This window comes from Opisthocomus hoazin, chromosome Z (assembly GCF_030867145.1).
Source record: "Opisthocomus hoazin isolate bOpiHoa1 chromosome Z, bOpiHoa1.hap1, whole genome shotgun sequence".
Classification (NCBI taxonomy): Eukaryota; Metazoa; Chordata; class Aves; order Opisthocomiformes; family Opisthocomidae; genus Opisthocomus; species Opisthocomus hoazin.
The window spans coordinates 16,178,373-16,204,383 of NC_134454.1; the positions used below are offsets into that span (position 1 = coordinate 16,178,373).

General features: G+C 38.9%; 1 protein-coding gene across 2 annotated transcripts in view; it reads left to right on the top strand.

The window, feature by feature from the left end:
• The window catches only part of KCNN2 (potassium calcium-activated channel subfamily N member 2), a 75,910-nt gene that overhangs the window by 38,243 nt on the left and 11,656 nt on the right, over positions 1-26,011 (top strand). For both annotated transcript variants that reach the window (XM_075411178.1, XM_075411179.1), the window contains one exon: positions 10,625-10,766. In XM_075411178.1, the coding sequence (XP_075267293.1) occupies positions 10,625-10,766 (142 nt within the window). The remainder of the gene's footprint in view (positions 1-10,624; positions 10,767-26,011) is intronic.

Below are 26,011 nucleotides of genomic sequence, written 5' to 3' on the forward strand. Positions count from 1 at the left end.
AAAGCCTGATTTTAATCTCCTTTTTAATCAGAAAGTAGGGAAGGAAGTAGAAGAGTCAGGCTTTATATAATCTCACACTCCCAGTATTACAGAATTTGATGGCAACGTGCCAAGGTGTAAAACAGAGCTAAGAAAACCCTAACTGCATGTGGTGTGATGAATACCGTGATGAAGGTCTCTTAAGCATTTTCTTTTTGTGTGCATTTAGCTGGGCAATACTTCTGTCTTCAAAACTGGCACTGCAGAGGTCTATATAAGCAAGTGAGAATGATATTCCTTTTTTTGATCATGAGAACTAAGCACTACGTGCAGCTGTATTACATTTCTGATAGCCTGACTGAAGCTGTGGTATTCTGTCACCTTGCATTTGCCTTGAGAGACTTGTGGCAGAAGTCTGTCCCGTATCCCGTGGACACACTCACTCCACTCTAAGGCGTATGGCACCAGAGAGACAAAAGAGTTTGTCTTCTGTGTAGATAACCTTTCTCAGTCCCTAGTAAATGAACCTCTCCAGATTAATCCCAGAATTCACCCTGAAGTATTTTCCTAGCCTTCTGATCGGTTTGATAAGAAGAACAGAATTTAAAAAGGGAGAACACTTAATTTTTTTAAATACTGACAGCCTCATGCTGAAGTTTCATACATAAAAATAGAAGTGGAAAATATTTATGTTACAAGTGCTTTCCTAGTTTCATTTGCTATATAGCAATATAGAGTTATGTTTTTATACTTCTTAATGTTTCATAACATTAAATGTACTAACTATCCTCAGTACATCAATAACGATTTGTTAGTGAAATTTGGCAGAACTTTCAGATGACTCTCAGAAGTACAGAGCCTTTGGGTTTGGAATTTTCTTTATAAATATTCAGTAAAATATGTCTAGTTTCAAGCAGTGTGACTTATAGAAGCTAAACTCAATACAGCCTTTCCTTTTTGTAAAGGAAATGAAAATATGTTCGAGGAATAAGTAGACTTCAGCTTGATTAAAGTTAAGCATATGGCTCCATCAGTGTCCGTGACAGAGCGTGTGAGTCTCGTCCCCAATCTGGGACAGTCAGTGAAGTTTCTTCCACTGACCACAGGCTTCTGCTCTGATCCAAAGTTAGTTTAAAAAAAAAAATCTGCCTAGATTTTGTAAAATGGTTACGTGTAAGGTGCTGTGCTGTACAAGGCAGTTTTGTAACGCAGTTTATCCAGGACAAATATTTTGATGAATCTGTAGGGTTTGTTTTGGGTTTTTTTATTTATTTCTAAGGAAAATTAAATTGGCTTGAGCTTGGGGTTTTTTTTTTCCTTTTTTTTGTCATCTGTTTCCAATATTCATTACATTAGAGAACATGTGTATGTTGGTAAAATTGTTGATATTCATATGAAATCTGGACAAAAAAACAGGCTTTATAGCATGAGTTTGTACTTCATTCTCTTTTATGGAAGGCAATACATCAGCTTCTGCTGCAGAAAACCAGATATAAAAAACAGTAATTTGTATGATGATAAATTAGATTGGTTCCGTGAGAGAAAAATACCTTCAGAGTGCTCAGTTTGTCAGAAAGTCTTCTCTGACAGTTCAGCATCATCTTTGCTGTATAATTTCCTCTCCTCTTTTCTCACCCCTTTGCACACATACAACAGAAAAGAAAGTCTAACTTTTACCTAGTTCTGCCATTTTATGTCAGAAGAAATGGATGGGCTTCATTTTAAATGCATAATGATTAATTCTATTTCTAAATTCTGTAGCTTCTATTTCTGAAGTTTTTCTTCAGCAAATTGCTTCAGATTCTGTAGATATCAATTGATTCTGATGATCTCAACTTGAAAAAAGAACAATATTCAAACCTTTCCTCCTGCTGAGGGGAGGCTTGTGAATAAAATAGTAACAGAGTATCTCCGGAGAAAATGCAAAGCGCAAGATAGGGGAAAATTTTAAAAGGGATTTAGTTGCTAGTGAATATAATGAATGATTCACAGTAGAGCTCATTAAGAAACTCTTTGATTTTGAATGATTCAGTATTTCTGTCATAACACAGCTTTAACCAATGCTGTTACAGACTTTGAAAAATTAAAGCAAACCTGAAAAATAAGGTTCATTCTTACTATATTGGCAAATTTCATAGATTATGCTGTGTAAAAAAATAAGTCCGTAGAAAGGAAATATACATGCATATGTATGTGTTTTAAAATAAAGTTACAAATTGCAGTGCTGAAAAATAAAAGTTTTCCCTTGAGACTTCCTGTATCACTTCAGTTTACTTCTTTTATATTTGTACATTATAATTTTAACTATGTACTTATAGTAGCTTCTTTTACTGAACCTCATTTGATAAAGGTGATATACAGAACTACAGAAAGACCAGCCTTTGGATATTTTGTGTTTTATTGCTATTAGTCAATGTCTTTGCAGTCTCAGTACTTTCTTGATTTCTTGTTGAATTTTGCTTTGAGAGCAGAGCTATTGTTTACTCAAAAGAGTGGTTTGTCAGGGGTTGGAACGGACATGTTCTCTTCTCCATCTCCTGTCCTAAACCTTTGAGGCAATATCTCTCTCCACGAGATTAAAGAGTCATGCTTTCTCCGTTTTGAATTCCGTTTAAAGTTGAAATAGCTTCAAAAAGATGTTCTGAGGTCCTGTCACAATCTCTATGTGAACAGGTAGGGCAGTGAGATGAAGATGTTGATGTGGATCAGCTTTGTACTTGAGAAGGGACTTAAAGCAAGTTTGGTCCCCAGAGTAAATGCTCTCATCATTAAGCTGCTAAAGTAGAAAAACAAGTATCAACAGCTCTTTTTCCTGTGCATTGTGGGAAGCCTGGTCGGTTACTTGTTTCATGAGAATTTTTCCATCCATGTTGCTTCACATATGGCTACTGGGGCACTGAAAGGGCTATTCTGCTGTTTCGGGACATGCCGCTATTTTTGGCAAAGTGAAGAATTTTGGTGTTATGCAACTTTTGAATATCTATTTTAAGAGATTTATTTTTAAATGTATGTGTCATTATAGAGGACTTTGAGTTCATTGGTTTTCAGAGCTTTGAGCGTCCAGGCTAATCAAACTGTGAAGTACGGAGCTCAAAGCTCAGAAAGTGAAGACTGTGAAAATCATGATAACCTGTAAAAAAGATGGTGAATTTCATGCAGGGAGTCTGTCAGAGAGCTATTAAAAATTAAAATGTGACTTTTCATTTCCAAAAAAAGAGGCAGAAATTTGTGTGACAGTATTTTGTGCTACAGTTGTCCATCTGTGCAGCAGAGCTGTACTTTGTATTGAAAAAGGTACTATTGTGTTTTTGTGAAGACTGAAAAGTAGCGTACGATCCTGGAATTGTGGAGCAGATTGTAGTGCATGCGCCAAGGTTAATGAATAAAGATTGCTCCAGACCTTACTGTTTCAGTGCCGATTGCTATTCTTGATCCAGCAGCTACCAATGGTTAGAGCCTGAGTTTGCCTCTTAGCACTTGAGCAATATGAAGCACACTTAGTATTTCTGCACAATCTGGGCATGTATATAGCAGCTAGGAAAGGCTGGAGAGTTGAGTTTTTAAAATCCAAACACAACCCTATGAAACATGAAAACTGTTTTTGTTGAAGACACAATAACTTTAAATGTAAATAAATTTTTGTAGAACTGAGAAAAGCTGAATCCATGAGGCTGCTCCATGGCGTGAGGAATCTATCCATAAGAAGATTGTCTGAATGTAATAAAACATATTAGTCCAATTACTTAACAGTGTGAAAAATTTTGCACAAAGGATAATTAATTGAAGTTTTCTGAAATGGGAAGAATCAGTCATGTAAGCTTTATGACAGCTGCTGCTGTTAGTCCCAGCTTCCATCTCCGTGAGAAAGAAAGGTATTCCAACTGGCCTTACTTTCTTTTCTATTGCTCTGGTGCATATTTTATGAAAATGAGCCATGTTTAGACACAGTGAACTTGATTGTTTTTCAAAGCAGTCCAGATACGTGTTTAAAAAACCATGATGCAGCCAGAGCTCATTCAGATCTGTAGGAGTTAAGGGTTCAGTTCAGACTTTGGATACAGCTTTCCAAGAGCTTTAGTGTTGTTCATTATTCTACTGAGTCACAACAGGTATGTTGGAAGTAAATATATGTTATAGCTAAGTTCAAATCCCCAAACAAGCATTTGGTTTCATTATTATGCTTCTAAATGTTGAAGAGCATAAATTTTTACCTTTTTTTTACTTTAGTTAGCTTAGCAATTTTATTAGGATGTTTCTTGATATACATAATGATATTCTCAATAGCAAAGCTGTACTGGCATCCAAAATGTGACATGAAGACCAAGGCAAAATAAGAATTCCAAAATGTCTAAGTGTGGAAACACTAAATGGAAACATTTTAAAGAATGATCAGTGGAAACTGGCTAAAAAAAGAATAGAAATCCTGGTCCCCCTGAAGTCAGTGGGATCATTGCTGCTAACCTCAGTGGAGACAAGACTTGACTTCAGTTATGCCACTGCAGGAATAAAATAGCTTGAAACTGCTGAAAAGAACATAGTGGGAATAAGAATATGATTATACTGGGGGATATGCCCCAAAGGTGGGGTCTAGAGGATGAGGAGTGTGTTTCTTAATTAAGGCAAGAAAAAATTCTTCTTGAACAAACTCTCTAAAAACTTTCATAGGACACATAGTCTAAGACTTTCTGAAGCAGTAGTTACCACTTTATTCACAGCAGTACTTTTTCATACGCTGATACTGAACACTCCTGCCTTTGCTGCTGTTCCTCTTAGTGAATTGCTGTCTGTCACAGATTTAAAGCTTTCCCGATTTCCCAATACTTGTAGAACAGATTCTCCGTAACGCTCTTACACAGCTTTCGAATGCAGGTTAAAAAAAAAAAAAAAATGCAGTAAATACTTTCAAGGAGCTTCAGTAACTTCGATATGTTCAGATTATGCTTGTAGCTGAATGAATTCTCAAAAGATGGAACATCCTTCCATCTCCTGTAGCTGAGGACAGGATTTAGCAGAACGTCAGCTCTTTACAGCACCAGGAAAACAATGCAAGACCTTCGCCACTGGAGGTCAAATAAAACTTTGGTACCCTTTATAAAAATGGCAATTAATCCTTATTTCTCTGGTAGGTTACGCATTGCCCAGGCATTGAGAGGTAGATATCTGACAGCGGCTAGAGGTTTAAATAATGCCCTGTCTTCACACTTGTGTTTAAACTGCAATTTATATTCAAGAATAATGGCAAAATTTCATAAAACATGACATCTCACTGTTCTATTTCTGTGTTGATTTCTCTCTTTCCTCTGTCCTCTTGTTTTCTTTTAGATTATTTTTTCCATCCATCTTAGGTAACAGAGTAACATATGCTGCTTATGTAATGATATTTGATGTTTGTCTGTTGGATTTATTAGTTTTCCATAAATAGTCCACAAATACTATTAATAGAAAAATCGTGAACATTTTGACCCCTGTAGAAGTAATCCAGACAGCTTATTCACACCCGTTTCCTTTGTTTGGGTTCAGAACTGCTACTGAAGTGAGTCTGTCTGTATGAAATCCAGACGTTTGCTACGGTGTTTTGCACTTTCATGAAGCAGTTTTTGTGACAAGAACGTTTTTGCTGCTGTTCGTAAATATTTGGGGGATGTCAACAGACATGTTAGAAAAAAGATGAGGGGTGACTTGCACTTTTCAAGCTGCCTTTCTCATCCTAAACCCTTCAAGGCAGGCAAAATTTCTTCTGTTGTCTTCATTAGACTGGGAGTCAGCCCCACTGTTCCCTCCTAGTGCCATTGTGGTTTTCTTTTTTTTTTTCTTTCTTTTAAACAGGAGGAGGTGAGAAGGAATAAGAAGACCTGTCTATTATCATCACTGTATTAACAGATAAAAACCTGCCAGTACCTACCATCTAACTAAGACTAAAAAGGCACTTGGTAACAGAATGGCCTGATACTGAGGGAGAGCTCTAATAGCTGGCTAGATCAATCAGTGTCTCAGGAAAGTCTTGACAAGTTTCTGATTTAATAGGCTGAGCGTGTTTCCAGCTGTTATTAGTCTAAAAGTTTTTAGACAGCCTGGGTTGTAGTGCAGGCCAGGAATTTATTTTTGATTATGCTAAAAGCAGGCCATTTTCTTCCCTACAAAAAGGGTCATCTTTTCAACCCTTTTTTGGTTCTTTCCTTGACTTGTTCAAGAAAGCAAAACCAAAGATGGCAGATTTATCAGAGGCTGTCCTTGGAGGCAAGATGAACTGAAATGAAGCTGCTAAGTGTGAATTAATGTGCCAGTGGTCAAGCTTAATGTGATCTTTGATTTCTTCTTATTCATCACTTTTTAAGATAAACATGTCTTAGATGTCAAGATGTCAGTGTGTGATTACTGTGTGCAGCTAAAAAGCGGATGTTTTACCCGTTAAATGCAACATCATCAAATATGAACATAGTTCTGAAGGGAAACAGTACTGAAAATCACGATACTGATAGTCAGACCAGAAGAAAAGGACTGCTGTTTGATAAAGAGTCTGGAATATTGCTTTGACAACCCAAGCCACTGCAGTATTGTCAGCTAAGGAATATATTTATGTCTTCCTGAGATGAATGGTAAAACTCCCACTCAGTTTGGCTTGGGAAGGAATCGAGCCATGCTATTTTTGCACATATGTAATCATTCAGCTATTTTTGGTTTAAATTAGAGTAGTCTCGGGACTTATATATGCTGGTTGGTGAGAAATGGATAGTGGTGTTTCACAGGATGAGGACTGCCTGCTGAGTAGCATGTACCAGCTGCAGCACTGCTTGCCTGCTAGCACATTCCTTGTTAGAGAGGGGGAGAAAAAGTGGTAAATAATACTTATGCCTGTGTGATTTCAACCAAGGATTTCCCTACCTCGGGGGAATACACAGCTTTTCTAAATGACCCTTTATTTCACTGCTGTGTGAGGCTGGAGATGATCCAGAAAATCAACCTGTTTATAGCTGCAGCTTTAACACAATTAAATACTAGCTCTTATCTTCAAGTGGCTCACTGTATTTCTAGTGCAAGTTTTTATTGACTAAGAATAGTCGGCTTTAAATATTTGAGTAAATATTTTTGTACTTATTTGAATTTAAAAAATCAAAATATGTATAAAAAATAAAAATTGCAAACTGAAGATTAATGACAAAAAGCTTATGTTTTGGAATTTGGTTGGTAATGATTGGATTTTACTTTGTGTGGGACTTGTCACTGAAAGGACGTATTTGTTTCTTTTTCTTTACTTCCTGAGCTTTTGGGCTTCTGAGCTGTTTGTGGTACAGTATTTTCCAGTCAGATTTCAGAGCTTCAGATATGGAGTGAATGGATAGTTTAAGAAAATTGCAGTTGAATTCTGGAGTCTGTTATATCCAAGCTGTCTTTCGCAGTCCAGCTGGAGTGAGGAGATGCTTGTAGTGGCTGACAACAACTGACAGTGAGCGAGACAGCTCCGCTCCAGCTGCTCATGTGGACGACTTTTCTCCTCACTACAATGTCCATTACAATTGCCTCTGCTGGGGATAGTCTCAATAGGGGAGTGAAAAATGCAGTGATGGGAATGACTTTTCCCCGGCTTTCTGGTGACTGGAGTGCAACACATGAGAGCTGCACTGATGGCAAAACATGGGAAAGTTTAACTACTGCTGTGTTCAGTAGTTAATTTTGAATTTTTTGAAAGCAAGTCAAAAAGGCAGTGTGTAGATTTCTTTCCCCCTCCTCAAAACAAAGCAATTTAAATGCCTGCAGTTCTTATTTTCAGCCATTCCCATGGCTGTACAAATGAGAAGTTGCAGTTCCTACTTTTTAAAGGAATTGCTTTTCCTGTGTTGATGTAGACATAATAATTTGCTACCTGATGGTGAATGCAGGGTAGCCAAAATCTAAGCTTGTAGGTTCTGTTGCTGCTGCCACTCAGTTCAAAGGGAACACTCCCCCAGCTTTGCTCATTTAGGCTTGAATCCCAAGCAATGGTGGTGCATAATGACATAGCAGAGCACTTGGAAGTTTACACTGACAGAACGGTGATTTTATGAAAATCAGAAGGGTGTAGGCATGTACCGGAATAACTAACCACAGAGATTCAAAACTCATTAGTGAGGTTGCAAAAAAACAAGACAAAACCAATTTGTCTTTCTACAAATCTGTCATAGAAATGATGGGATTGTCAGGACAGAGAATCCTCCCTTTTTTGATGGTCTCTGTTTTACTTATAGATTTATAGCTGGAGAAGTCACTTCTTCAACTTTCCCTGTACAGGAAATTTTTGGGGGTTGTTGAAAGATGAAAACAGGTTCTGATTTGCATGCTTTGCCACGCTTGAGCAGTTGAGACCGTAGAGAGGGTACTTTGTTTCTTAGTCACAGTAAAGTCATAAATATTGATGATGATTTTTAAATGAAGTGTGCACCATTTGATTGGTGAACTGTAACCTTAAAATCACAACTAGGTGAAATATTCAGCGTAGGAAATCTAAGAGTGCCAAACTAAAAAGATAAAAACATTTGAGCAGGTCCTTCAGGTGTGCTACTAAGTATGGGTGCAGATGGCTTTAATGAATATTTCATCTAGGGGACCTTACTAATTAATATGCATGTCTCCAATGAAATTTGAAAAACTACTGTTGTGCTTTTTAAAATTTAACCTTATGTCACCTTTGTTAAATGATATGTGTAGATTGGCTCCTGTGTTTTCTGGCATGTTAAAGTGGGATGGAAGTTTTGTAAGGACATAACTATTTGGACAAAATGTAGAAAAAAATCAATTGCAGTCTCATCTTCATAGGAAAACTCTTTTCTGTCTGAAGTATGGAAATGGCCACCTTCCAAACCCATATAGAGACATTAAAGAAACATATTATAAATATTTATGTAAGCATTTATTGGTATTTAACTGAGTTTCTAGCTTTGGAATATGTGTTGTGGGTTTAGCACCCTTCTGTGAAGCTCATCACTTACGTGATACTCTGTAGGGAGTTGCATGATGCATAGGCTTTCTTCTTGCCTCCTGGATGGGATGAATATGTCTGTCTCCCTGCACCCATATATTTCACAGGTGTTACTTGCTAAGTTCCTTAAGTGGAGACTAAAATCCGTAACATGTAATGAAGACTGGAAAAAAAGTACTGTCAGATCTTATTTTGTTTGTGCAGAGCTCTGTGGTCATGAGTTATTCCAGTTTTCTGTCGTTTTTGTCACTACTCTTGTTGCAGTTGTGTCACTGTCATCCTTAGGAGCTCCAAATGTGGGCTGTCACTCCATTGTTCTAGGTGCAGAACAAAAAGCCTTCAGAGAGAGTACAGGTGAAATGTGGAACAGAGTTGTTTGGAGTGATTGCTGTTATCTCTGTCGGACAAAGATTTTTGAGGTTGTTGTAACCATCAGGGCATAGGTGGGACTTTGGCATTTTGTAGTTACTTATAGTGAATAACTGGCAAGTGAGAGAACAGGGAATTTCCTGAAAGTGTCTTTGTACTCACTCTGCATTCCTACTCCATCATGGAGACTGCGGTCCAGAAAGGAAGAAAACCGAAGCAACTGTTTCAGCCTTGGAAAGCAGGTTGCTTACGGGTTTGTGAACTAATTCCCTAATGGCCCGCTGTGACCTCTGTGATCCACTGTGAGACACAGAGTTAGAGACTGGCTAAAATAATACCCTTGAGGATCCAACAGCATAGATAGCCAACCTGAGGCTTCACAGCAGCTGCAGGTGTTATTGCAAACCTGAGGCTGCAGTGGCTGCCACAGATAGTGTCTGTGGTAGAGCTACTCTGTCTGGGGAGCAAAATTCCACCTACGTTAGGCTGTCAGGCATTTTCCCCCACAGAGTGAGTGGTGAAAACAGGTTTTAGACCTAATATGTCCTTACGGCTCCCTGGTTATTAGGTATATGTGTTATGTCAAGACTAGGTCATTCATCTGAACTTGTTTTCTTTGACGGAGAAAATGAATATATTCCACTAGAATATTAAAACTAAGGCAACAAATGGCACATTGGGAAATTCCACTTAGTTGCAGACTTAACGCAAAAGGGAGGTTTCACTATATGTAAGGTAAAGATCTTTTGCTGACGAGAAATACAATGGCATATGTTTCAATTTATCTTGAACATGTTGAAGGAGAGAGAAGATCTTCCGTTGTATAGGTCAGCATTTGCATGATAGTTCATGATTATATTTGCAATTGTAGATTTAGCTTTAGGCCAAGGAGATGGAAATGTCCTCTGCTCTCGACTTGCCCACACATCCTTTTCTGACTTTCTTACCTGCCTCAGATTGCAGCAACTGTAGTGGGCTGGTGTTTTATGCTGCTGCAGATTATTAGCTATACTTGTGCCCCTGATGAAGAGATTCTATTAAAAAGCAAGAGGTATCTGCTTTTTTAATAGTAATAACAGAATTCTGAATTATAAACAATTCTGAGTATCTCTACTACTGGTGCTATTGTTGTACCTTCTCTTCCTTTACTACTGATGTCGTTGTATTTGAGTTTTATTTAATTCATTATGGCTGCTTTCAGAATGGAAATAACTGTAGAATACAAGAATGATTATGTGACCAGTTAATTCAATCTCTTTCTGACAGTACAAAATTTTAGCATAAGTTTTAATGACAAAGAAAGTATTTTCTTTTTCTTTTCAGGTACCATGATCAACAGGATGTTACTAGCAACTTCCTTGGAGCAATGTGGTTGATTTCAATAACTTTTCTATCCATTGGATATGGTGACATGGTACCTAATACATACTGTGGGAAAGGAGTCTGTCTACTCACTGGAATCATGGTGAGTGTTTCTGAATTAATTCATTGAATATGAGATAAAGTTTGCTGCAAGTAATCCCAAAACTTGTGATAGTGATAAAGAAATATTTATTTGCTGACTTGTAGAGTATAGAAACTTACTTGCACCATTGCTGTGGTCTTTCATTCCTGGCAATGGAATGAAGTGTTTTCTTCTTCTTTAGCAGCTGTGTAATGAAATACAGAGCAACAAATTCCACCCTGACATAATCTGCAGCTTCAAAATCTCAACAGAGTCTTTCATTAAATATTAAGGTATCATAATTTTTATTATCTTTGGACATGTGTAGTTGGACCACTACTAATAATGAATCTGCAGTCCTGACTTTTGTTTCTAAAAATTAAGTTACTCACAAACAAAGGAACGTGATGGTGGCTAGTCTCCTAAAGCATTTTGCTTGAGCATAGTTTTCTACGTTATTTCTTGTACATTTAATAGCGTACTATCCATAGCATTCCATTGCTGTAAGTGGATTTATGTAGTGCAATTTTCACTGTAAGTGTTTTTGTTACCATTGATACAATGTAGCAATTGTTGATCCATGCATATTCAGTGTATATTAACTGTACTTTATGTCTGGTTTTAATTTTTCTGTATTGTACCATTTGGTCCAAATCAGGGAGGGAGTAAAGTGATGTATTATAATATCTGGGAAATGTATGCATATCTATAGTAAATTTGAAGTAAAAAAGCTTCAGACTCTGCTACTTTTCTGCTACTTTTATTTGCATCAACTCCTGTGAAAATGTCCCTGTGAATGAGAAGGGCAGAATGAGCATCATATATACTGCATATAAAAAGAAGACACATAATTGTTTCTGAAATGATCATAAATAATGCAGCTCCAGTATCTACCTTCTATTAAAAACAGGAGTATTCAGTTTATGGTTGAAAACAAATGGTATCAAATAGTTGCCCCTTTTGAACAGGTGTTTTGGTAAAATTTTTATTTATAAGAGTGTATTTTATGTCCAAAGAGTAAAATAGATCAATGTATTTTTGTAATGCAGAAGAATTTTTTCCAAATGCCCTTTGTGAAAAAAAAAAACCAAAACATCTGGCACGTTTCAGGTCTTTGACCTTTATTGAGAAAGACTTCCAGTACATTTTGCTGCAGGTGGCAAATGCATATCTCCTTAAATACAGTGTTGGCAATTTAGTTGGAAGGTACAGGCTGAAAGCAGAGGAATGACTCGGAAGGCTTTTTTAAAAGCTGCTGGCTAAGCTCAAATCTGCCATCTTCTGGGGTATTTGCCTTTGCTCCTCTTTCTGAGCTGGATTTTGATGCCAGAGAGAATAAAACATAGTCATAAGTTCATTAGGAAAAAGGAGGACAAGCAGTATATATTGCCATGGGGATGTGCAGAATGGGGACAGAACCCTGTTATAAAATTTTCCTTCTTCCCAGGCACTGTTTAGAAAAAAGAAGTGAATACTTGAAGATGCAGTAATCAGATCATTTGATACACTCACATTGTTCAGCACTTTTTGGCATTTCGTTATGAAAACCTTATAGTAACAGAAATCTAGGAGCTTCAGAGCCCTGCAGAAGTGCAATTACAATAGTAGTATTGATACTAATCATCTGTGGGTTTCACACTGGTGTTGTGTTTATGCTAGTGCAAATGATAGCAGCATCTGGACTGTTATTCTGAATAGTTGTGGGTAGGCTTATGATTTTATTGAGATGAAAGCAAGGTAGAAATAAAATCAGAAAAACAGACTGCAGATTATTGCAAATGTTCTATAAGCCTGTGAACGAACCACACAGAAGCTGAAATGAGAAGATGTATTTGTCATTTTGCTTATGACAGGACCATTTGGATTCAGATGTAAAATTATTTATGGCAGTTGCTTCCATTGCTTTGGTGAAAAACTAAAGTACTGACTAATAAGTACCATTTGCCCACATGGCATTTCTTTTTCACAATTGAAACAAGATTGCTTTGAAAATTAGACTTGTGAAATGTGTGGATGATACTCACCTTCATGTCTTTGATTATTTTTTATGATTAAAAATTCTGCACGAAGGGTCCAATCAGAATCTCATGGTAATGAGTCTGGGATAAATACCTCCAGTAACAGAAAACATTCTTAACCAAAAAACAAGACAGGTAGCTAGTATGTGGTGGTAGGTAAAACAATACTGAAAGCCTGAACCCTAATTACGTTTTTAAGGACATCCACGATATGGCTTTGGCAAGCTGTCATCTTTGAGAATAAAAGTTATAGAGCAATGGAAGAAAGTCAAATGTTGAAATTACTCTTTTTTTCTTGTGTTGTTTTTTTATTTTAGTAAAGGATCTGGAAGATAGCAAGTATGAAACAGTGAACACAATAGTGAACTATGTTCCAGCCTAACTTGCAATATTACAATGCTTTCTGGTCTTGAATATAATTCTTTAAAACCAGCTACTCTTCTTAAACTTGTATGTTAATTGATTAATGTTTGTTATGGAAAAGATAAGATCCTAGAAGAATAGACTGACCGATTTTTATTTCAATAGGAGTGATTGATGGTCTAATTAAAAAATACACCAGGATAACTGTTGAATGAATGTAACAAATAAAATCAAACCGTGTACGCAATTTAAAGAGGCAAAATGTAATTCCCTAGCACTGGAAGTAGCAAATACATTGTTTGATTAGCGTGATCAATACCAAACACTACTGAGTTTTTGCTTTTTGAGGAGCTCCCTGTTAGAAAGGGTGGAACAGAGAATAAACAGAAATACTTGTGAATATGAGTGGTTAATATTGGCTTTGCAAACTGCTGGCCCATGGAGGGCTCCTTCGGTGTCTTGACCCCCGTGAAGGGAGAGCCCAGGTGCCCTGGCTCTCTGCCAGCTTCTGCCTCAGGAGTTCCTTTCTGTATGGTGGAAATTGGACTGCTCAGGCTGAACCCTGCATTGTGCTCCAGCCTGGGAAATAGACTTCATGCAGGCTGCTGATGGCAGCAGGTTGTGCTGGCTGTTGAAATTGCAGCTACTGCTATCTTGAGGCACAGGTTCAAGTGACATCTCTTACATTCTATAGAGGCACTCTGCTGGAAGAGAGGAAAATCTTTACACATACTTGGATTATACCAAAAGCAAAAAAAGCCCTGGGAATCATTAAGAGTAAGCCAGCAAAGAAGTCTGATTAGTGTATTAGAAAAATTTTAAGAAAACAAAGAACTGTGAACAAAGAAGGTAATACCAAAAGAATATGTACTGTCATTTTGAACGATAAGTAAACACTTTTTTGAGCTTGCAAAGCTCTTAAATACGTGAAACTTTAATGAAAATACGGAGACAGCAAGATACAGAGTTGGTGGCGTGGGTTAATGCAGACATGCTTTAAGTACAGGCAAGTGAAACTGAACTGGGTACCTCAACTGAATTACCTGTCAGTGTTTTTCCAATGAGATTTCACTAGGCAGCAGCAGTAGAATGTGGGCCAGGTGGACTATAAATTGGATAGCAAATGTGTCCTCTGCCCTCCGTATACCACAGAATCAGAATCACAGAATGTTGGGGTTTGGAAGGGACTTCTGTGGGTCATCTAGTCCAACCCCCCTGCCGAAGCAGGGTCTCCTACAGCAGGCTGCACAGGACCTTGTCCAGGTGGGCCTTGAATATCTCCAGAGAAGGAGACTCCACAGCCCCTCTGGGCAACCTGTTCCAGGTCTCTGTCACCCTCAAAGGAAAGAAGTTCTTCCTCGAGTTCAGCTGGAACTTCCTATGCTTCAGTTTGTGCCCATTGCCCCTTGTCCTGTCACTGGGCACCACTGAAAAGAGTTTGGCCCCATCCTCCTGACACCCACCCTTCAGTTATTTATAAGCCTTTATAAGATTTACTCTCAGTCTTCTTTTCTTCAGGCTAAACAAGCCCAGCTCCTTCAGCCTTTCCTCGCAGGAGAGATGCTCCAGTCCCCCTAATCATATTTGTAACCCTCCACTGGACTCTCTCCAGTAGCTCTTCATCTTTCTTGAACTGGGGAGCCCAGAACTGGATGCAGAACTCCAGGTGGGGCCTCACTAGGGCGGTGTAGAGGGGGAGGAGAACTTCCCTCAACGTGCTGGCTACGATCTTCTTAATGCATCCCAGGATCCCATTGGCCTTCTTGGCAGCCAGGGCACACTGCTGGCTCATGGTCAACCTGTCGTCCACCAGGACACCCAGGTCCCTCTCCGCAGAGCTGCTCTCCAGCAGGTCCACCCCAAGCCTCTACTGGTGCATTGGGTTGTTCCTCCCCAGGTGCAGGACTCTGCACTTGCCCTTGCTGAACCTCATCAGGTTCCTCTGCGCCCAACTCTCCACCCTGTCCAGGTCTCACTGAATGATAGCACAGCCTTCTGGTGTATCCACCACTCCTCCCAGTTCTGTGCCATCAGCAAGCTTGCTGAGGGTACACTCTTAACTCTTCATCTAGTTCACTGATGAAGAAGTTAAACGAGACTGGGCCGAGTACTGACCCCTGGGGACACTGCTAGTTACCGGCCTCTAACTAGACTTAGCGCCACTGACGACAACCCTCTGAGTTCTGCCATTCAGCCAGTTCTCAGTCCACCTCACTGACCACTCATCCAGCCCACACTTGCTGAGCTTCCCTAGGAGGATGTTATGGAAGACAGTGTCCAAAGCCTTGCTGAAGTCGAGGTAGACAACATCCACGGCTCTCCCCTCATCTACCCAGCCAGTCATGCCATCGTAGAAAGCTTATCAGATTGGTCAGGCATGATTTCCCCTTGGTGAATCCATGTTGACTTCTCCTGATAACCTTCTTTTCCTCCACTTGCCTGATGATGACCTCCAGGATAAGCTGCTCCATCACCTTTCCCGGGATGGAGGTGAGGCTGGCCAGCCTGTAGTTCCCTGGGTCCTCCTTCTTGCCCTTTTTGAAGATTGGAGTGACATTGGCCTTTCTCCAGTCCTCGGGCACCTCTCCTGTCCTCCAGGACCTTTCAAAGATGATGGAGAGTGGCTCAGCAATGACATCCGCCAGCTCCCTCAGCACTCGTGGGTGCATTCCATCGGGGCCCGTGGATTTGTGGACGTCCAGATTGCTTAAGCGATCCCTCACGCAGTCCTCCTCAACCAAGGGAAAGTCATTCTTTCTGCAGGCTTCCTCTCTTACCTCCGAGGCCTGGGATTCCTGAGGGCCGGCCTTAGTACTAAAGACTGAAGCAAAGAAGGCATTCAGTAGCTCTGTCTTCTCCGCATCCTCCGCCACCAGGACACCCACCTCGTTCAGCAGCAGCCCCACATTATCGCTAGTCTTCCATCAGGTAGGTCTACAAGAGTGTGCTGGATGGATGGAAATATGAGTGCTGTCACTGCTACGAGAACAGGTATACAGGAGATGGGGAGAACTCTGTCATCTTCACCATGCCGTGCAGCTCCTCCGAGGTTTCTCTGCCCACTGAGGATGCCGTGGCTGTCTGCGCACAGCCAAGCAGATCTCTTAGATCCTGGCGAGCACTTTCTTCTGGTGCTAAGTGGAATGGCTTATATATAGCCAGCACTTTCACTTTCTTAATGGCTTTTTGGAGTTACAGGCTTCCAGTGGTTTGCCAAATTTTCCTTGCTTTCTGAAGAGTATAACAAGTTAGCAAAAATTTGAACAAGGGAAATAGAAATTGGTAGAAGTAGAATGAGAGGTAATGTGTGAGAAAGTATCGGAAGATGCATAATTATTGGCTGCAAGATGGATAGTTTTTACAGATCTTTGTAAACTTTTATACCTATGCAAGATAAAATAATGGTAATCCATTCTTCCGACTCCAAGGATCTATTGCAAGAGTTGAGAAAGACTCTTTTACCTCCAGCATTATGTGGTGAGCTAGTGCATTTATTGTATAATGGAGAGCTAAGGATGCTGAATGTTCCTGCAGAACCAACCACCAACAGGTAGAAGCAGGCATCCAGTAACAGTAGGTCAAACGTATGTTTCTACCATAGAATGGATGAGTTGCAATTATCCTGTCATAGGATGCACAGGGTGGTTGGCTATAGCTTGAGTGAAAATTTCTTCAAACGAGGTAGCTGTTATTTCAGAGTGTGTGCCTTGCTAATGCTGAAAGGGCAGCTTAAATACTGCTGTTGTTGAAATGAACTGGTATGAAAGAACCAATTAAATTATGAAATTTTTCTTAAATATACATCATAGAGGTGGACAAGATTAGATGTTTCTTTTGAATAACTTGTAAGTAGCATCTTCTAACTACAGGATTTGAACACCACTCCTGCAGGTGAAGAATTCTTATTAGTCATAATGCAGTCACAGTGTACAGCCTGGACTTAGGAATACTAGCTTTTGTTAGTTCTAAATCATGAATCAAAAATGAATCAAATTTGATTTTGAAGCTTCTCATGCTGCAGCTTTTAATGTCCTTGTGGAAATCTGCATTTAGTTCAAAAGAGTCACAATTCCTTTCCTATGCATCATGAAAAAAGTGCCAAGGATGAGGTGTTTCTGCTGTAAGAATAGGGAACTCTTCATCTACAGTTAAATTGTGGTGTTTGTGCACACAGTTTTACCTCAGACTCAGCCTGGTCCTACCAGGAAATACAGAGAACTATCTACAAGAGGAACATGGCACATAGAGTAGGCTAGTATTTAACCATATAGTTTTTATTGGTAGCAAAATCTGAACCATAATGTCTTTGAAATTCAATAGTTGCTAGATTGTAAGAAAAAGAGAAAAAAAGTAGATTCTAGCTGCGTAGTTAACATAGACTGCAAATCTTCTGGGTTGATTCCTGAAAAAGAGAAAAAGAAGGAAAACATCAGATTTGAGAAATGAAATATGAAAATTATTTTATAGAACTTTCTATGGCTAATTTGCTTAAATGTCATAAATTATTTTTCATGATAATGCCTAAAACATTGTGGGATTTTTTGTGAAAACTTTTGTTTACTCTGTTTAATTCTGTAACGAGTTGCAGAAACACATAATTGTTTATGAAACACAGAAATGTATTTTCAGTTACACTCAAAGAGCTGAAAAGGTATGATTAAGACTAATACGCTTCTTTGTGGCTAGATAGGTGTGGTTAAACTTGTAGCAGCAACTCAATTTTCTGTTATAACAGTAAAAGAATAAAAGATTGTATTGCTATTTAAAGGTTTACTTAGAACATTTTCCACACTGATCAAGAATCTGTAATATTTTTCTCATTTCTAGTATCTGGTGGTAAAAGATCAGAGCAATGTGGTGAATAGTTTTGTGAATGAGAAGCCTACTAGAGGAATTTCAAAAATCTAGAACACAGCTCAGTTTTTACTTCTCTGAGAGTACAGGAAAGTACAAAAAGTTTTTGATGCAATTTGGCAACATCTTGGGTCCATGTCTCAGATATATGGTAGAATTTAATTTAGCTGGTTCTACGAATGCAATAATAAATACAAGTGATGTCAAGATTCAGAACAGATTGTGTTTATTCCTTCAAACGTAATAGAACCTAACTGGACAGAAATGTCAGGCAGAAATGTAATATGGAGAAGACAATTAATGATGCTTGAATTATTAGGGTTGGAGTTATTAAAAGTTGGGCTGCTCAGAAATTCTTCAGCTCCATTACTGTTGGTCCAGCACACCAGACTACCAAAATGGAAACTTTTGTAAGGAAGAAACATAGTTTGGAATTATTTTGTTGCTATGGCTTGCTGGGATGAAATTTCTAACTGAAATAAAGAAAAATAAATGATGAAAATCAAGTTGAGGAGCTCTAGAAAGTTATGCCTGAAGTAGTGGCAATTAGGGCAGTAACCTGAAATGTGAGAGAATGGCAGAGACTCTACTTTCATTTGAGTAAACAAAATCTCCTGAAAGGTGTAACCCTTGTTTAGCATTAGAAAAATTAAGGAAAAATCCTCCCTCGGAAGGTCTTCAGTTCATACCAGTAGAACAGGGAAGTTTGTGAAATGCCAGAGGACAGGAGACCTGTTTCCCACTTAGGTGTATCTAGGAGTTGCGGATGCATTTCAGCAAGTTCAAAAGCAGTCAGTTAGTGGCTGGAATGAACAGCAATTGACACATGATATCTTAGTTTACATAGATATGACTGGAGCTGACGATTGTTACAGCAAAACTACTTGTTTTGAAAAAATGTAATTTCATCTGCAACAATTTCAGATTTAGTACAGCAATTTTAATATACTTGTATTCTCATGAAACTTTTGTATTTACAATACAGGTGTTGGACAAGAACATCATCGGTAGCTGTCATCCTGAATTATTAATGTTTCCCATCAGCGTGGTAGGGTGTTGAGGCTGCTCATTTAGTGAAATCAGATTTCACCTCCTTGCTCAGCAAAAAGTTTTTGTCACACCAGCAGAAACTGTCTTCATCTCCAGTGGGGTTGTAGCTATTATGACCACTGAAGGTTTCCCAGGAGCCCAGCCACCAAGGTGCATTCTGTTCTTGGGCTTCTTAGAGTTAACACTATTATCATTTATAGGTTCCTCTGTAGAAGAGAGATTGTCTTCATTTTACAGATCATTGTTTTCTGTGCTGTCCCAGAAGCCTTTCCCAGTATCCAACTTGCATGACTCAAGAAAACTTTAATTCACCCCCGCTACCACTACCCATTACTGTGTCTGAGAGTATTTAATCAATTTCATATTTGCATATGACATTTAATGCTCTTCACAATTTTTAATTTTGCAACATTTCTAAAAACCTTGTGGACTAACTAGAAGTAAAGGTATCTGCTCAGCTGCTGTTGTATAGATTAGAAGTTTAAATGTTGCAATAAAATCCTAGCTGTGGTGCAAAGTCCACTGAAGACAATAGTCGGCAGGCAAATGTTGAATATATGAAAGTATAAATAATGAAAAACTATTTTATGTCACCTTTTTACTGAGGTTGCATAGTTGTTGTCCTATTACTCATCCTGTTTTGTTTCAGAGTTGCAAGGTTACACATCTCTCCCAGTAAACAATGACAAATGCAAAAACACATTTATGCAACACCATTTCCCTAGCCTTTGTCTGTCTTGTGGATGGATTCCTCCCTCAACTTTTGCATTGCTTGTTTTGGAGAGCTTTTTTTACTTCAAGCAAGATTTTTTTAATTATTATTATTTTTTCCCCTCCTCTCGTGGTCCTGTAAGTCCACCTTCTAGAGAGCCAAATGAACAGAGTACCTGTTTAAATTCTTATAGGATTTTCATTTCATGCAGAGCAGCAGAAGGAATGTTGTGCCTTTTCTGGTGCAGAGATAAATTTTGCACCAGAACCGTAAGTCTGCAAAGCGGACCTTCTCTGTCCCTCAGTAGATCCCAAGGGAAATGAGCAAAAAATCTGGCAACTGCCTTCTTTGAGATACAGGCAAGTATAGAAGGACATTTTTGTGACAATACAGCACTGAAGACTGCACTTCATTTCTAGTCCGGTGAACTAAAGCTGCCAGGAGACTTTCAGCTGAGACACTGATACCAGTGTTGCTTCCTTTCTCACCAGCAGCACCCTCCAGGCATACATATGACCTCCAGGCAGTTGCAGAAATGGCTTAATCCATTGTTTCTTGTAAAGATATTTTGGAACCTTACCAAAGAAGGAGCCAAGTGGAAATGCCAGAGGCATTTACTTAGAGGAGTACAGGGTTTCTTTGCTGACCATATGCCGGTTTCAGTGCAAGTTATCAGCCAGTGCTAGCCATTCTTTGCCTTAGATAACCCTTTAGTTGAAGTGTTGCAAGCACCTCTCTTTGGTTGTTACTAAAATTGGGTGTTCAACAAGGTGTGAAATGTAAATGCTAGACTCCACTGAAGCCTGAACCCTGCAGTTTTGCAATCATTGTGTATTGCACTAGTGTGAACCCTCAGTCTTGGAACCTGTGAACAGTAGGAAGGGTGTGGTCTTGATCCAAACTTCCTAGCCTCACCCTCATCAGATCCTGTGGGCACCACCAGCTTTTTCCCTGTAGCTGCTGTGGCTGTCTCTGCTGTGGTTTACCATAACGTAAAATTCTCTGCGGTGACTTTAAGTTAGTCAGCTTTGGTCCAGTGGTTCTGATGATAACAGCAGAAAGCTCAGGGTGGGCTGCATCAGTGAAGAGGACAGAGGGCTGTGATGAGACTGCTAAAGGCATCTCAGCTGGTGTAGCACATAATAAATGTATTGATACGTAATCTCAACAAACCACAGCAAGATGTGAAGGAGAAAAAGGCTAAGTCACGTCTAATATTATGATGTGTAGAGTATAATGGTTGATACAGACCTACCATCTTTATTTATTGTTATTCATATTCCTGTAGCACTTCAGGACTCTAAACATCTGATCTGATTGATACCAGTACTGTATAAAGACAGTAGAAATTCATAGTCCAAATTCCTGAACAGTTTACCGTGTCTGTGTGACAGAGAGTGGGGAACAAGGAGGCATTATGGAGGATCAAAACAAGTGATCTGGGCACACCAGAATCTGAAGTACCTTCACTGGGTTTGCTAGTCTTTGTAGTAAGTAATGTCCTAAAAAAGAAGGAGAGGAGTTTAAAATAGAACTATACATTAGATTTGTAGATATTTCCAGGGAGCTTTTCCTAAGTCAAGAGACGATGCGAAAGATTTTGTCTGAAAATGCTTATTAGAGCTCAAATCCATGAGATGGAAGAGCCTGGAGTCAGGAAGTATTGCAACTGAGGGCAAATGTTCTATATGTGATGCCATAGAGAAGGGAATAGATGGTCACAGAGCAGAGTAACATAGTACAAATGACAGGCAAAGAAAATAACCATTGCAGTAATCTCTGATACGGCTATGAAAGAGACAGTTTGCTTTGTTAAAGCAAAGGAAAGGAAGCTTGCAATAATTCAGAACAAGGTGCCAATAGGAGAGACTGTGTGGACAGATAGGGAAAGTTGCACTTTATGATGCCTAGGGATAAAGCTAAAGATAACACCAAGTAATAGTTATTTTGTTCTGAAGGGCATGTTTAAGCATTTTGTTTGTTTGCTAAATTTAAAGTATAACTTAAAATACAGTGAATTCACCATTCTTCTCTTTCTCTTTTCACATAGCATGGGCTTGGTGTCAGAAAGCCAATGCCAGTTGAAATATTTTTTTTTCCTTCAACCTAGTCTGTTCTTTCATTTTTCTTAAGAACATCAGTCATCATTTAGGCTTCTGTAACTGAGAAAACAGTTAACCTACTAGTGCTTAGCAAGTACCTAAGTACATATGTGAGTCAAATATTTCTATCAGTGTGACTTACTTTGGATTCTAGGCATCAAAGAGGATACCAAAGGAGGCCTTTCATGGACTATTGGTTACCTGCATAAGCATTTGAACTTAAGGCATCATTCTTTGTCCTGAACAGGAGCAGCTTGTTTAGAATTAAAGATGTGAAGAATGTCCAAAAGTTGTTTGCAGGTACATCAAACTGTTTTCATGCAGGACAGCAGCTAAGCAGACTGACAGTCAAGGCAAGTTCTGTCCACTGCAAATGGCTGTAAAACTTATGCTTCAAGACTGTACTGCTCACAAATTCAAGTTTTACATCACCATCAGAGATCTGATGCCACTGTGCCAGCACTGTGCAGCCTAGTGTTTGTTGCTTTGCCCAACTGAAAGTGTGAGGATGTTTTTTTTCAGACTTCTTGCTTTTACTGTAGACTAATACGCACCATTTCATATTAAGCAAGAAATACTGTGCATTCAGGGTGAGGTTTCATGTGTTTCCTCTTCAGATCCTTGCAAATAGGAAACAGGCATTGCTCAGCTCATTAGCAGAGTCCGGCCTTGTTGTTTTAGAGAAGCCTATTTTTAAATCTGTGATAACTTTAAGGGCGTCTCTGGGCTTAGTAGATAAGTTTATTCAGCCTGTACGTGCTTTCTGGAAAACAGAAAAATTCAGGTACATCAGCTTTTGAAACTGGTGATTGCTGGCAAACCCTTGATCATACAGTAATGGAACGAAATCAAATTAATGGGTGGTTAATTCTGTTACTACCTGTTTCCATTATGCAGCAAATGAGCAATATACTCAACCTTTAACTTTGACTTGCCAAAGTTGCTTACACTGTATGTGTTGTAATAATTTGTGCCCAGGTTTTTTAACAGCTATGTCTAAATTGTCAATGCAGCTTGTAACTGTTTAATGCTTCATTTCATGTGAACATATACAAAACATTTCTGCATAGAAAAAGAATTCTGCAATGTTGAGAAGCTGTGAAAGCTGAATTGTCTGTTTTTCAAATTTACCTAAAATCACTGATGATCTGAATAGTCAGCATGAGTTAATTGAAGTTTGTGGCCATTTCTTCCCTTTCTTAAGTCAGACCTTGTAGTTCTGATGTGCATAGTTATAAGCATATACTAACTAGTGCAAACTGATGCATGTTAATTCTTTGAAATGTAACACTTGCCTTTTCATCTTTTATTTTAGACACACCTTGAATGGACTGTTCAATGGGGTGGAAGTTGCTAGCTTTCAGATATGTATCTCTCTAGCTAAAGCTGCAGTGGACTGATAAGGGAATGTTGTGAATATTCTTTCATTCTCTTTTTCCTCAAATTTTCACACACAAGTCCTATGTGCCCTTAAAATCAGGCTGCTTACCAAGCCAAAATACGCTGCAATAACTCTGTAATGCAAGAGGCAGACAGGGAGCTGACTGAGGAGTGCAAATTTCAAATAGAAGTAATTACTGTCTTGGTACTTTAAAGTATATACATTCCTGCCTTTTTCATTTCCTTTGTATGATATATAATTCCCCAGAAAGTTAAACAAGAGCTTGAAGCAGTGATTTAGTTTATTATTTACTTCGTAACAGGATAAAAAGAATTATGTTGGAAATTGTAAAATGCAGTAATCAAATATAGGGGCTTTCAGAATTTTATTCTCAAAAGAGCCCTTCTTGCAGTTGAAATAATTATTGTGGTGCTTTTACTTAGCCTAAGTAATTTTAATAAAAAAGTTGCTGCTGTATTATGTATTACTGATATAAGAAAAAAACCCTGAGCACATGAGCATGAATTCATTGAATTCATATTGCTGATTGTCACATGAATCAGGATATTCATAAACATGGCAAGTATGATGCTACTTCTTTAAAGTAACTGTACTGCCTCTACTTAATTTCTGCTATTTGGAATAATTCTCACTTTATTAGTATTTGAAGGATGCTGAGATCTTTAGGGGAGCCATATAACAGTGCAGAGCACTGTAACATAAAAATTGATTAGCATCTTGTACTTCAAGTGGAATTTCAGTCTTACTTCTTTAAGCTGTTAGTGGTTTAAGGAATGAGCATGACTTGTTTTCCTTCAAAGTACCGCAAAATGTAAACATGCAGATAGTATAATGCTTCCTTCTTTTGCAGAAATGCTAAAAGATCTTGGTTGCATGTCCCAAGATCTCATCATATCCTGCAAAGCCAAGAGCGGTAACCTGAATATAAAATACCTGAACGTTGCAGTAAGCTGTTCTGGAGATAAGAAGATTGCAGTGCATGTACACCACAGAGGTGGTTGTCATAGCTTGCCAGTGACAGCACTCTGCTGCTGCAGGCAGTGTCTTTCATGTGAGATATAAAGCTACTGTTCTTAAAGAGCGTTTGGCCCTTGTAACTGCTGTGCCACTGTGAAAAAGCCTGAGTCAATTGTGAAGGCTGGAATAGTTTCAGCTCAAACCAAGTTACTTTTGTCTGTCACCACTCCTCTAGCCTTTTTGGGGGTGCTGGAAAGGGGAATCTAATATTTCTGTCTCCTGGTAGCTTGACATAAACAGCTGGTTTGTGCCACTGTCAGTGGTATCTGTATTAATAATCTTGTTCCATTTTAGCATTCTTGCTATAAGCAAGTTTTGCCATTAAATCAGCATCTGGCCCCAGTTATCCTGACATACTGGGCCAAAAGATATCTGCTTTTCTCTTTGTGTTCTTGCTATTGTATGGGGTAATTTATTTATTTATTTGCCTGCAGAGAATATTTTTCTGTATATTAGCACTTCCCTCCTGCCCTCCTTCACAGGAAGGTGACCAAAGGAGAGCTCTCTGTTTTCTGGGGAGGTAGGGCATACCATAGAGCATTTCTAGCCCAGTCCTCTTCTCAGAAGTCTCGGTGCCTTACTGAAGAGCTCAGCCTTAAGCTTCACTGGCTGTCTTCCTCCTTTTTAACTCTTAGTGGGATCTGGAGAGGCAGAGGCACTTATAGCCCCCTTTGGACTCATCTCATGCAGAGAGCAAGACCTCAAGTAAATTTCCATCAATTTCTATGGACACAGGGCTGGAGAACAGAGGGACAGGGAACAGCAAAGCTAGGAAGCTTACTACTGGGGACAGGAGAAGCAGCAAATGCAGCAAAATTGCAAGGGACTCATTCAAGGGAACGTTGAGAGCTATTGGGGATAGAAGCTTTGATGGGTCAGAACTAATTGCAGAGAATTAGGTGTTTGTGAGGGAGCAGGTGGATTTCTTGGAACAATCTACCAGGGGAATGGAAAATTAATTAATTGGAGCCTTTCACAAAATTCATTGAGTGCCTTGGTAAGTAAGCAGAGAGAGCAGATTAATTTTTTTGAGGACACTGTGAGTAAGGGTTTCCAATGAGTTAATTTATTTTTCGGTCTCTGTGTGTTTATTAATGGAATTTGTATTTTGGAAGCTGGATTCGGAAATTTTCTTCTGGGTTTTCTGGAGAGAGTAAGGCAGTTATAGAGGTGGGGAATGGAGAGAGACTAAATTAATGGGAGAAATACAGAAATAGTGGAAGAAGGCTCTGCAAATGAAAATGTGGTAAGCTTCAACATGCAACAAGAGATTTCTGTGTACTGGAGAGTAACTGACACAGCTGCAATAATGAGTAGATTGGGGTGAACCTGCAAGTTAAAGGAAGCATCATGTATTTAAGATGATTTTTGTACTTTTTAAAAAAGAACCTGTAATGATTTTGTTTAAAAAAACACTAAGGCAGCAGAATTTATTAGTAGTGTAAAGTAAATAATACCTCCAGATGTGTATAATAGATGCTGTTTCTCATTACCTGGCTCATTTTAACTTCCTTTCCTCTCCCTCCGTCCAAAAAACATTTAAATTTGTGATGCTGTTAAAGCCACCATCATTTCAGAGGCACAGGCACCTGTGGGTTTGGCCTGTTGTGAACGTGCATGTCGGTGTATATACGTGGGCATGCATACATATACACAGCACAGCTTAGAAAATTGATATTTTCTTCATCCAAGTTTTGAAGAAATGGTCTTGTGTGTGTGTGCTAATTTAAATGGTAATAAGATAGGCA